Source organism: Macaca mulatta, chromosome 10 (assembly GCF_049350105.2).
Source record: "Macaca mulatta isolate MMU2019108-1 chromosome 10, T2T-MMU8v2.0, whole genome shotgun sequence".
In the NCBI taxonomy this organism is placed as follows: domain Eukaryota; kingdom Metazoa; phylum Chordata; class Mammalia; order Primates; family Cercopithecidae; genus Macaca; species Macaca mulatta.
In genome coordinates, this window is record NC_133415.1 from 81,090,232 (window position 1) to 81,104,179 (window position 13,948).

General features: G+C 44.7%; 1 protein-coding gene across 50 annotated transcripts in view; it reads right to left on the reverse strand.

Moving 5' to 3' along the window:
- PTPRA (protein tyrosine phosphatase receptor type A) overlaps positions 1–13,948 on the reverse strand; it is a 170,813-nt gene that overhangs the window by 39,829 nt on the left and 117,036 nt on the right. For all 50 annotated transcript variants that reach the window (XM_077951338.1, XM_015149418.3, XM_077951378.1 and 47 more), the window contains 3 exons: positions 9,913–9,997; positions 8,663–8,736; positions 8,289–8,425 (listed from right to left, as the gene is read on the reverse strand). In XM_077951338.1, coding sequence (XP_077807464.1) covers positions 8,289–8,425; positions 8,663–8,736; positions 9,913–9,997 — 296 coding nt within the window. The remainder of the gene's footprint in view (positions 1–8,288; positions 8,426–8,662; positions 8,737–9,912; positions 9,998–13,948) is intronic.

The window sequence follows — 13,948 nt, forward strand, 5'->3', positions numbered from 1 at the left end:
ATCTTTTTACATTTTCAAATCTGATAGGTCCAAAATAATGGTTAGCTTTAATGAGTATTTCCCTGATTACCAGATATAGTAGATCTTCTTTTCATATCTTTACAGACCATTTGTATTTCTTCTGTAAATTGCCAATTTCTTGACTGGATTGTTTACCTTTTACTCACAGGTTTGTATATTCTGGAGCATTCTTTGTCTACCTATGGCAAACAGATTCTCCCAGTTGGCCACTTTTTTATGGCATCATTTGTCACAAAGATGTTTCAAATTTTAATATATTTACTATCTTTCAAACTTTTCCATTCTGGCATCTAAATCTTACTGTAAGTAGCTTAGAAAGGCCTTCCCCATCTGATGGTTATTAAAAATATTATTCTATGACAGTAGACACAAATTGGTTTGTTTGCCCTATGTGCTACTTCTCCTCTTCCCTCCCAGGGCTGACTGATCCAAGCACAGTCATACCTGACTCATACTGGGCCAATCAGATTCTCTCCCAGGATTCTAAAAACTAGGAAGAAGCAGGGGCTTTCCTAGAAGGGCCCCAAAGCCACCAAGGTAGGGTCGGGCTCTACCTGAGGCTTGGTACTCCAACTTATCTTCTGATTCTGCCAGCTCTGCCAGTGTCTTCCCAAATCAACAGTTCTGTTTGTTTTTTGCTTAATTTAGTTGAGTTGACTTCTCTTGCTTTTAACTAGGGAGCTTAACTGATTTAGCAATTACTATCAGAGTGGGGTTGTAGTTGAGAGACTGCTGGGGGAAATGTGGGTGATGTTACTGGGTTCAGACGGAAGGAAAGAAACTGTCAACCAATTGCCAGGATGGGAAAGAGCAAGCTGCTCATAGTTCACAGCTGCAGAACTACTATTTTAGTTATTGCCTGCAATTACCTGTGATGTGTTCAAGCTGGTGGTAAAGGAGTAGGGGTGTCCCAACTAAAAGGAGAGGGGAAATGTTGAAACCAAGGAGTAGGATTACTTTTGACAATATTAGAGAACAAAACAAGAAACATCCCAGCTCCAATATCAAATGCTCACCTCGAAATGAAAACCCAAGACTCAAGGCCTTTACATTACTATGCATGTATTTTGCTAAATGAAATGTTAAGATTTCCAAATTTTGCTAGTTGCTAAATTTTAATGCCACAGAATTTACATCTTTCCTGGGTTGCTCATGAGAAAGATAAGGCTTTAAGTGAGACAACAGAAATGACTATAAAAGAGAGGACCTGAAGAAAGCTAATTTCGAAAAATCTCTATTATGCTCTCTACTGCATCTTGCTGTCATGATGAAAACTGCCCCACAACCCAGCCTGCATTGCTCACACATTACCAGAATGCAACCATAACATGACCTGAGGGTAAAATACATAAATAAGCAGAAAAGTAAAATGCTGGCCAGGCACAGTAGCTCATGCCTGTAATCCCAGCACTTTGGGAGACCAAGGCGGGAGGATTGTTTGAGATCAGGAGTTCAAGACCAGCCTGGGCAATACAGCAAGACTCCCGTCTCTACAGGAGGAAAAAAAAAATAAAGAGCTAACAAATACCCAGAAGAAACTATAGGAATTCATTGAGCTGGATCATTAAAAATGATAGGAACAATTGTTGATACAGATTTTGGAGACGTTATAACAAAGAAGGGAAGAGTATGACTTTCGGTTAAAGCCAAATTTCTTTTCTTTTTTGAGATGGAGTCTCATTCTGTCCCCCAGGCTGGAGAGCAATGGTGCAATCTTGGCTCACTGCAACCTCCACCTCCCGGGATCACGCCATTCTCCTGCCTCAGCCTCCCGAGTAGCTGGGATTACTGGCACTCGCCACCATGCCAGGCTAATTTTTGTATTTTTAGTAGAGACGGGGTTTCAGCATGTTGGTCAGGATGGTCTCAAACTCCTGACCTCAAGTGATCTGCCTGCCTCGGCCTTTCAAAGTTCTGGGATTAAGGCATGAGCCATTGTGCCCGGCCTGGATAAAACCAAATTTCTGATTATGGTATGGTCAAAAGAACTGCAGGTAGTGTAACAGCTCAGGTAACGCCATGGTTTTAATGTTGAGCTAGGCTGGCCAGTGGAAACCTGGACTGAATGCTAGATTTAGTGAGGTGATAACGAAAAGCCAGAAAATCCTTGGCACAAAGTAGAGGAGACCAGAGTGGCATATGGACTTTAAAGGCTCAGCTTTCTACTGACACCTTCAGTATGCCCTTGATGGGATCCATAACACATGCCTTGCTGAGGCTGTACACTGGTGAAGAAAGCACTGGAATCTTTCAGAAGTACTTTCCTGGCTGTCCTCAGCAGAGTGAGATGCTAGTGGAAGGGACTGCTTCTAAATGGGATTCTTGATCTACGTGGGCTAGAAAGACTGTTGGAGACCATGATTTATGGCTGTGAATAATTCATTGTGAAGCTCCGGGTAATGGAAATGGAAAGTAACTTTCCAGGTCAGTTTAGGCAGCCTACTAGACTACCATGCTAGAGAGAGGGCCCCCTCATCCAACTCGTAGGTCTGGGTCATTTCAGACCCAGAACCCTTCAATAACAGGGAGGACAGGCATCTGTAAGGAGGAACCCGGCCACACTGTATTAACACACATATATTATAAACCTCCCTCCTCATCCTTTCCTAATAATCTGCAGATATTTACCATGGTAACTTTACTAGGCAAAGGGAAATGCATCTTTTGGGGTCTGCTAGGTTCTGGCCTTGAGGTAACTAATTCCTAGGAACTCAGAACATTGCTAAGATATGCTGATTAGAACGGAGCCTTTGCAGGCCAGGTGATGGAAGGAGTTTTGGCCCGAGGTGGCTTCACATTAGGACCTATTATCTATCTAATCTATCTTATCTATCTGTCTGTCTGTCAGGGCCTCCAAAAGGGAGGGAAAGAAACTAGTTGCTCCTGGCTCCGTGAAGTTGGCTAGATCTCCCTCTCTGCCACCTTGATTTTCAATAACATTGGCCATTAGGTGATGCCCAAAGACACACAGATTCCCTAGCCCACTGGATAAGAACTATCACAGAAAGAGCAAATGTAGGCTCCCAGAGCAGTGATCTCTTTACCAAAAGGCAAAGTCTCCATGTAAACCGCAGGACCTTAAGTGCTACAGAAGACTTTTCAGATTTGCAGTTACTTTTCCAGACGTACTCTACTTCCTGCAGATTAACATATAACTCCTGGTACCTATACTACCGCTAGGGGTAAGTGTATGTTCTTTTTAAGTTGTGTGGACTACTTGAAGCAGTTTTTCTTGCTCATGGCAAGAGCAGCCTCAGTGATAAATCATCTTGACCTTTCTGTCTTGTGATCTGGTTCACTGAGATTTCGTCTGTTTCACAGGACATTACCTTGACAACTATGCTAACGACTTCAATGTGAGACATGGAAGAGCGGGAAGTTATGTATCTTAGATGTACATGTTAGACAGAAAAATACAGTGGCCTGCCACCTCAGCCAAATTTTCTGAAGGTAAAAGGCCTGCAGCACGTCAGGGTATCTCCTCCAACATAAAGGACAACTTGCTGCCCCTTGCCCCATCACGCCTCTCCTGCTAACGAAGAGGAGCAATGCTTGCTGGGCCATTTTAAGTTTTGGAGACAGCAAATACGTTATGCTTGCATTCAACTCTGATCTCTCAATTTAATCCATCTAATCCATCTAATCAATCTACCCACCTACCTACCTACCTACCTACCTACCTAGAGACAAGGTCTCGCTCTGTCACACAGGCTGCAGTGCAGTGGTGCAATCACAGCTCACTGCAGCCTCAAACTCCTAGGCTCAAGCAATACTCCCACCTCAGCCTCCCAGGTAGCTGGAACTATGGATGCACACCACCACGCCCAGCTAATTTTTTGAAGAGGCAGGCTTTTGCCATGTTGCCCAGGCTGGTCTTGAGCTCCTGGACTCAAAGTGACCTGCCTGCCTCATCTCCCAAAGTGCTAGGATTAAAGGCATGAGCCACTGTGCCCAGCCTCTGACCAATTTATTGAGTGATCTGAAAAGAGAAGGTACTCCTGCTGATCCAGGCCACAGAGAAATAAGCTCTGGTAGACTGTATGGAGTTCTAAAGTGTTTGTAGTAAGGTAAACAGAAGAATCATAATGAAAAACCCTAAAATACGGAAATAAGACCATGATCCTATTGGCAAGACCATGCTCCTAGCCTAGTACTGGGCTCTAAGGTAGAAACTATAAGCCTGATCACAGATACAGGTATCCAAATGACTTGAACTCCCCATCATAAACTAGGTTTTTTTTTTTTTGAGGCAGAGTTTTGCTCTTGTCACTCAGGCTAGAGTGCAATGGCGTGGTCTCAGCTCACTGCAACCTCTGTCTCCTGGGTTCAAGTGATTCTCCTGCCCCAACCTCCCAAGTAGCTGCGATTACAGGCGTTTGCCACCACGCCTGGCTAATTTTTGTATTTTTAGTAGAGACACGGGTTTCACCATGTTGGCCAGGCTGGTCTTGAACTTCTGACCTCAGCCTCCCAAATTAAAGGGATTACAGGCGTGAGCCACCGGGCCGGTCTCATAAACTAGGTATTATGTGATCCAATCAGCCATAGATTTGAACATGCCCAGCAGAATCCCATTATCAGCTGGAAGTGATTGCTATAAAATGCCTACCACACAAACCACTGCTGCAATAGATACTACTGACTTCCTATTGACATCAACAGTTAACTGAAGAAGAAAAAGTCTGGCCTGGTATATAAATTGCTTGGTGAGACATGCTGGCCCATGCTGGAAGTAGACTGCTATGGGGTATATTACTTAAGTGATGGCTTTCAATGTGTATAAAAACGAAATCCTCCTAATGAAGTGAACTTCAAGCAAATTATCACACTACTTATCTCACTGGAGGTCAGGATCTAAACCAATCGCTGGGTAGTAAATAACTAGAACAAGAAAGGAAATATTTATGTTCCATGTGAATGCTCACCAGATGGCACTCATTGCTAGAAACCCAGGTGATGAAGGTCAGGCCTTTCCCTCACTACCCTAGTGCTGGCCCAATGAGCTCGTGAACACAGTTGCCATGGTAGCACAGCAAATGGCTCTCACCACAATATCTATCTGAATTTACCTATCATGCCTCCAGGAATACCATCACCATCCAGGGATTTACTGAAATACCTTATCATGGGGTCTCAGGGAATATTACCTCCAAACAAATAATTTGTTTCATGCTTACGTAAATTTAATGTTATGGAAAAAGAAAAGAACTAATTTGACAGAAAAAAGTATAGTAATGGGATCACATACCTCATCACCCAGAGGCAGGTGGTATTATAGATTACAAAACAGTATAATGCCTAGCACAGATCCAGCTATGGTACTGAGGCTGGAGGGCTGTCTTGTGAGATGTAGTATTTTTTTTTTTTTTTTTTTGAGATGGAGTTTCACTCTTGTCACCCAGGCTGGTGTGCAATGGTGCTCACTGCAACCTCCGCCTCCTGGGTTCAAGCAATTCTCCTGCCTCAGCCTTCCAAGCAGCTGGGATTACAGGTGCGTGCCACCACACCTGGCTAATTTTTGTCTTTTTAGTAGAGATGGGATTGCGCCATGTTAGCCAGGCTGGTCTTGAACTCCTGGCTTCAGGTGATCTGCCCGCCTTGGCCTCCCAAAGTGTTGGGATTACAGGTATGAGCTACTGTGCCTGGCAGGATGTGGTAAATCTTATCAATCAATAATGAACATTAAATGGTGCTATTTTTCCAATAGCCCCCCAAAAAGGTCCAAGCTATTCTGTTAACTCTTGCTTGGTAAATGGTCTCCCACTTCAACTCTTGCCTCTCCCTTTTATCTATTCTCTATATTGTAGTCAGTGATTTTCTCAAAATGCAAATCTGACATCACCCATCACTCCCCTTAAGCCCTTCTATTGTGGAGCAGATATGAATAGTGACTTGTTGACCCAATAACCATTCCTCCTTTACCAGACCTCCTATTCTGTGAGGTTATCCATCCATATCCCACATGAGTATCTAAAAAAATATTTTTTTTTGAGACAGGGTCTGGCTCTGTTGTCCAGGCTGGGGTGCAGTGGAGTGAATCTGACTAACTGCAACCTCCACCCCCTGGGCTCAAGAGATACTCCCACCTCATCTCCCATGTAGCTAAGACTGTAGGCATGTGCCACTATGCTCAGCTAATTTTTGTATTTTTGTTGTTGTCATTGTTGTAGAGATGGGGTTTCACCGTGTTGCCCAGGCTGGTTTCAAACTCCTGTGCTCAAGGCAATCTGCCTGCCTCAGTCTCTCAAAGTGTTGGGATTATAGATGTGAGCCAGCGTGCCTGGCCTTGACCCAGGAATAATCTAGACTAGTCTCAGTCAGCCACAGTAATCTTATTTTCTCCCTTGCTCATGACAGGTTTAAGAAGGAACATGTGACAAGAGAAGTCTCCAGAAGCTTTTGGGAAAATTTTTCCCACTGATAAAAAAAGAGTCAGCCTATAAGGCAAAGCTGACACATGGCTTAGTGGAAAGGTATGAAGGAAACTGACGGTTTAGCAATGCCCCAGCTGATGTATTTACCAACTCTGGAACTGCTCCTCTGTGTCCTTAAATCCATCTCCCACTTCCTAGTCATGACCACTTTAGGTCAATCTATTAGTACTTCTGATATTAACACCTGTAACCCCTAACTGTATTCCCCGCAACTATTCTGGTCTGCCCATGGGCTATTCTCCTTACAGAAGCCAGAGTCAATTTTTTTTTTTTTTTTTTTTTGAGACAAAGTCTCACTCTGTCGCCCAGGCTGGAGTATAGTGGCACGATCTCAGCTCACTGCAAGCTTCGCCTCCCGAGTTCACGCCATTCTCCTGCCTCAGCCTCCTGAGTAGCTAGGACTACAGGCACCCGCCACCACGCCCAGTTAATTTTTTGTATTTTTAGTAGAAATGGGGTTTCACCGTGTTAGCCAGGATGGTCTTGATCTCCTGACCTTGTGATTCGCCCGCCTTGGCCTCCCAAAGTGCTAAGGATTACAGATGTGAGCCACTGTGCCCGGCTGAGTCATTTTTTCAAGATGTAAATCTGGCTGCTCTATGGCTTGCCACTTCTCTCATGACTATCTGCAAGGTCTGTGGTCTGGCCAGCCATCTTTCACAGTTTCACCTCTTATCCTCCTTTGAAGCTCGGCTCTTCAGCCGCACACAGCCCTGTTGTGTTCTGGATGTGCCCTCCCTCAGCACACTCACTCCTGACAATTTGCTCCTGCTATTTCCAGTGCCCAGAAGGTTCCCCACTGCCCTTTCCCCGCCACCCTTGCCTATGATTAGGTATCAATTAAAATATCATTTATTCGAGGAAGCTCTTCTTTTGTTTTTCTGAGACGGAGTCTTGCTGTGTCGCCAGGCCAGAGTGCAGTGGTGCGACCTTGGCTCACTGCAACTTCCGCCTCCCGGGTTCAAGCGATTCTCCTGCCTCAGCCTCCTGAGTAGCTGGGACTACAGGTGCATGCCACCATGCCCAGCTAATTTTTGTATTTTTAGTAGAGACAGGGTTTCACCAAGTTGGCCAGGATGGTCTCGATCTCTCGACCTCGTGATCCGCCCACCTCGGCCTCCCAAAGTGCTGGGACTACAGGCGTTGAGTCACCGTGCCAGCCAGAAGCTCTTCTGATCTAGGATCAGAACTGGTAGGCTAGGATCACCAACTGGTAGTTTACAAACGTATTCTGCTTCCTTGTGGGAATTATAAATACTAATCTAAATACTCAAGATGAGAACTGTGCTCTGTAGTCTCCCATGGTTCCCATTTCCCACACTGACCTATCCTACTGTCTACTTTAAACACTGACACCCCTGCTCTAGACTCAAAAAGGCAACCTCTTAATATGGATGCCTACAAATACGCACCAGTCCTTCACGTGCTGCACTGCTGCTTGAACTTAGTTAGTTTTGTTCTTGTTTGTGGGGTTTCCCTCCTGGACAGTGAGTTAATTGAGAGTAGGGACTGGACCTGTTTCTGCTCCTCATCATATCACTGGCAACTAGAATACTACCTGACACATATTAGATGCTTGCTATGTATTTATTAAACAAAAGAAGTAAGAGATGTGATGATGAATGAATGGATGGGTAGATTAGGAGGTGAGGCAAATCTTACTTCATTTCCAATCGATGATCATACAGGGAGTCAGATAAACTTGGTAAAACATTTCTCACCTCTTAAACATTAAAAGCCCATTTTTTACTTCATGACTCAAAAGATCTGAAAGGTCTGACCTTAGGTCTGTCTTCTTCCCTGCTGATACACCAGTCTCAACAAAATACTCACGTTGAATTCCTCCCTGAAGAGCTTATTGTCGTCTGCCATTCTCCGGTTAATTTCCTCTTCCAGCTTGTCCACGGGCAGGGGTGGGTACTTCCTGTTGGTGCTTGGGGATCTGGCCAGAAGTGGCACACTCTGGGGCTCTGCAGTACACAAGGGAGAAGGTCAGTCAGGTGCCCTGAGGACCTAGCCCCTTTTCTGGAGGCTAAACTGGGGGTTCTACCTCATGGACCAGGCCTGTAAAAAGTAGGACTGTTCTCTTCAAAAATCTTCTTTTTTCCTCTTTTTATCGTCTTATTCTTTTAAAAGGATGGAGAAACTCCTAATTTCTTGATTTCCTTCCTTGTGAAGGTTCCCCAGGACATTAAGGAATGCCTTACCCACATCCTCAGTGCGGCCGTTGGATAAGCGGAAAGAATTGGAATGGCTCCCAGCTTGCTTGTATTTCTTAAACCTAATGAGAAAATGATCACAGTGAAGAATGAAGCACAGAGGCGGGAGAGGCAAATCACAGCTCTGTATTCCTGCTCATCAATTCAGCCTTTCTAAATCTCCTTTAAAAATAATCGGGCTTTTTTAGAGACAGGTCATGCACACTCTGAGCAGCAGCATGCTGGGGCGACCAAGTACCTCGGGATACTCCTGTTTACCCTCGGCACACTAGAACCCAACCAGGGAACCCCAACAGTATATTCAGGCTCATGTGGCTCACTGGAGAGCACAGCCACACCAGGTGGAGAGAGAGTGAGTGGATAGAATACAGTTGGGGGAGACAGACGATATATATCAAACAAAAATATTGGTATTTCCTCAGTGTAGCCTGGGAGACCCAGGGAGAAGCCCAGAGCTTTGGACTGGGTGGACACAGTTTTGGCCACAAGTCTCCTGCAGAATGATGGAGACATATAACAAATTATAGGGGGCACACGATTCCCCTCTCTTTATCCCTGCAGAAGAACAGAGGGAGCACAGAATAGGTTAGGCCAAAGATAAGGCAGGGCTAAACCCAATTAGTCAGGGCAATAGCTTTAGCAGGAAGAGAATAAATGCACCACCCTCTTCTCTCCCTTGGATTCCCCTTCCTTGCTTCTGCTTGAGTGGTAATGTCTAGAGGATCCTGAAAGAAGGTTAGAAAGAGGGATCCTGTAACTCACAACTCACATGGCTCAGCTCAGCATGCCAGGGCCAGGGGTCCCAGAAGGGTTTGGGGACAAAACCCCAACTAGAAATAAAGTAGGCTTTTGTTGAGCATGTAATCTTACTGGGGCCCTTTTAGGGGTTCCTTCAACAGGGCTAGACCTAAAGATCCTGTAACACCTGTCCCTAATAACAAACTGTGGTTTCTTACTTCAACCTCCAAACTACCATTCTGGGTTTTAGCTTGCACTGGAGTTGGGGAACTGGGCTTGGACAGATGGAAGAAAGAGGGAGGGTTTAGGACTTAAGGAAGACTATATAGAGCTTTTAAATCATTTCTAAGTAGAACTTCAATTTTAGCACCATCATGTGCCATTCCCCCTCTATCCTATTCATTGTGTATATCCTACTGTCTACTGGACTGTGTGGGTTCATTGGGACACTGGGGTATTGAAACAGAATCTAAGAGAACATGAAGTGTTAGTAGGCTCACCTTAACATGTACAAAACTATGATAATAAACACGATCACTAGCAGAGAGGACAGGGCCACCATCACCGCAATAATTGGTGTCTCATCTGAAATCAAGAGAACAGAACAAGTCATTACTGTGTAGTGCAATGGAGGGTTTAAGTCAGCCATTCAAGGGAACACCCTGAAGAGGAAGAGCTCATTCAGTCCTGCAGATGCCAGGAAATGGAAACAGAGAAGAGTGTGAGTATGCACCTCCCACTGCCATGCCAGGGCTATTGAGGTGAGGTGGGGAGAGAGCATGGGGCCCAGGATGACATGCTCACCCCATCTCTGACTATCATACATTTATTTACTCTGTCTCCCTGCACTAGAATAAAAGCTCTTTAAAGGCAGACAGTTTGTTTTACTCACTGCTATATCCTTTGAGCCTAAAACAGTACTTAGCACGTAAAAAGTATTGGACTATCTGGAGGCATGAACACATCCAATTCTGATGGCAAGCTAGGTATGCAGAGCCAACACTGTACACTCTCTCAGCCTCAATGGGCTCCATCTAGAGGAAGATGGGAGAGGAAGGCAAAAAGACGGTTTTCCTATCATAAACCCAAATAGTTTCCTGGCGCAGAGAATATTGTTCCTAATTAAAACAAGGAGACAGGTAGGGTACAATGGCTCACGCCTATAATCCTAGCATTTTAGGAGGACAAAGCAGGTGGATTGCTTGAGCCAAGGTATTCGAGACCAGCCTGGACAACAGGGTAAAACTCCATCTCTACTAAAAATTAAAAAAAAATAGCCGGTGTGGTGATGTGTGCCTATAGTCCCAGCTACTTAGGAGGCTGAGGTAGGAGGATCACTTGAGCCCAGGAGATGGAGGTTACAGTGAGCTGGGACTGTGACACTGCACTCCAGCCTGGGCAACAGAGCAAGACGGTGTCTCAAAACAAACAAACAAGGACAGCTGGGTGTGGCAGCTCATGCCTATCCCAGACTTTGGGAGGCTGAGGTGGAAGGATTGCTTGAGGCCAGGAATTCAAGACCAGCCAAATAAAAATAAAACAAAACAAGGAGACATTATTAGATCCTCAGCCACCATGTAACAAAACTGCTGGGTGCTTTTTTTTTCCTCTTTCCACACGCTGCTCCCTCAGTCACCTTTTGCCAGGACCCCAACCATGGCAACATCTGGCTTGAAGACATGGCAATCCCACCTCATTTCACAGGGCCTGGCTCCCTTTCACCCAATACCTAGCCTTGCTTCTCATGCAGCTGGCCAGGCACTGACTCATCCGCCTCCATTCTCACCCCCCACCTCACTCCATGAACTATACCATCAGAGTGGCTTGGTAACTATCTTCACCATTTTCCTACCTGCTAAAAGGGAAGACAAGTCCCTCCCATCCTGTCATGTGTGCTCTGGATTACATCCACTGCTGTCACCTCAAAGACTTGTCTTCTTGACCTCATTTACCCTCCTCCAGCCACCACCAGCCTTGCTTGCGTCTCTCTTCTCAGCTGACTTTCCACACAGCTGTCTAATTCGTCTTGTCTAACTCCTTACCTCCAGGTTCTCCTTAATCTATTTGCTCTGACTCCCACCCTCAGTGCTCTGTTTAAACTGCTCAGCCAGAATACCAACAAATGTCATATTGCCAAATCCAACAGGAACATTCCCATCCTCATCTGATTCAACCTTTTAGCAGCATTCATTCAAATATTTGTGGCCAGCAATTTCATGCCATTGTTTGAGAAACTAGGAGCAGAGAAGTGTTCAAGCAGACAAGTGATAGAAAGCTTACATTCTGTGGGGAGGAAGGAGGACACTGTTTATAAACAAGTCAATACTTAATTTTAGACAGAGACAAGTGCTATGAGGAATAAAAAGCAGGGTGGGGAGAGAGAAAGTGACAGGTTGGGGAGCAGTGATGAGTGGTCTGGGAAGGCCTCTCTGAGGAAGTAATATATGAGCAGAGCTCTAAATAACGTGAAGAGAACCATGCAAAGATCTGGATGAAGAGCTTTCTAGACATAGGGAACAGCAAGCATAGTAGCTCTTAGGAGTTTGGCAGGTTTAAGAAATAGCACAAAGGCCAGTTCAATATAAGATGCCAGAGAGGTGGGCAAAAGCCAGCAGACTTAGGACTTGGGAGTCCATTGCAATGATTGTGGATTTAATTCTGAGTGTGATGAGAAACACTATGCCATTGGAGGGCTTTGAACAGAGGAGATATATAACTGGATTTACATTCTCTTAAAAGCTAAACTGACCCATAAGCAACAGCCATGAGGTGAGAGGTTAATCTAAGAATGCAGTGTCATAGAAGCCAAGAGCAGAGATTTTCAAGGAGGGAGCAATCAATTCAATCAAATATTGCCTACAGACTTAAGAAGGATGAGACAGAGAAGTGAAACCAGATTTGACAAGACGGTGGCTACTGGTGACCTTTCCAAGAGTGTCTTCAGTTGAATATGGGTGAGAAAGCCTAAATGGAGTGAAATAAAGATAGAAAAAGGACAAAGTGAGACACCGGGTCCTTTCGGGGGGACTTTTAACATTAAGGGATACAGTGGAAGGGAGATATGAGGTGGACAGATGGGTTTTTTTTTATTTGTTTTTAGAGAGATGGAAGATATTACACAATGCTTCTTTGTTAATGGTAAGTTTCAAACATACTGTGGTATGTGGCTCTCATCTTAAAATGAGCATTTGGACTGGCTGATCACTCCTTCCTCTCTGAAGCACTTTCCTCTCTTAGCTTTCCACAACGAAGCACTCCTCTGATTTTCCTTCTATCTCTTGTCTGCTCCATCTCAGTTTCCCTCACTATCTGTTCCTCTTCCAACACCAGATCTCTAAATGTGGGAATTCCTCAGGGCTCTGTCCCTGGTACTTTTCTCTCTATCTAGTTAATCTGATCAGAGAGATGACTATAAATACAAATGCCATGCTAGCAATTCCCACAGTTGCTTTGTTTGGTCAGACCTCTTTTCTGAGTTCCAGATTCTCGACTGCCTATTTTCCACCTCCACTTCAAATTTCATAGGCAACACAAGCTTTCTGTGTTTAAAACCTTTCCCTCACCATTCAGTAGCTAGTACTCTAATCCACCCTGTTGCTCAAGAAAGAAATGTGGAAACCCCCTTGATTTCTTCCTCACACTTATCTTCTATATCTAGCACAGCTGCAAGTAATATATTTTAGAGTTATATCTAAAACTTCAAATCTGCCTTTTTTTTTTTTTGCATTTTTTTTTTATTGCCACCAGTGTAGTCCCAACCTCCATCCTCTCTCACCTGGATCACAGTAAGCCTCTGCCCCTGCCAATCTATTCTCCGCAAAGCAGAGGGATCTCTAGGAAAGCAACTTAGGGTGTATACCAATCTTAGGTAAAACCCTCCAACAGTTTCTCATGCCTTAGAACGAAATCTAGTCTCTTTATCCTGGACTCTAACAACCCCCTTGATCCAGCCCCTACTTGCCCTACCTCTTGCACTCTTTCCTTGCTCACTCAATTTCAGCCACTGGTTGTCCTTCCACGCTTTCTTTCATTCATCCATCCTCAGGCCTTTGAACATGTTATTCCTTCTGCTTTACACAGCCTCCCTCTGTTCTTTGCCTGGCTATCTCCTACTTGTCTGGTTCTCTGTGTGTCACTTTTCCCACACAGGTCTTCTCTGACTTCCTAATACTAAATTAGGATCATAAGTTTCAGTTTCCTCATTTCTGAAATAAGTTATTCTGCATATTAAATTAGACCATTCATGTAAAGGGGTTGGCACAGTAACTAGCACACAGTATGTACTTAATTTTAGCTGTTATGGCTGGGCACGGTGGCTCATGCCTGCAATCCCAGCACTTTGGGAGGCTGAGGTGGGCAGATCAGGTCAAGAGTTCGAGACCAGCTTGGCCAACATGGTGAAACTCCATCTCTATTAAAAATACAAAAAAAAGCCGGGCGCGGTGGCTCAAGCCTGTAATTCCAGCACTTTGGGAGGCTGAGACGGGTGGATCACGAGGTCAGGAGATTGAGACCATCCTGGCTAACACGGTGAAA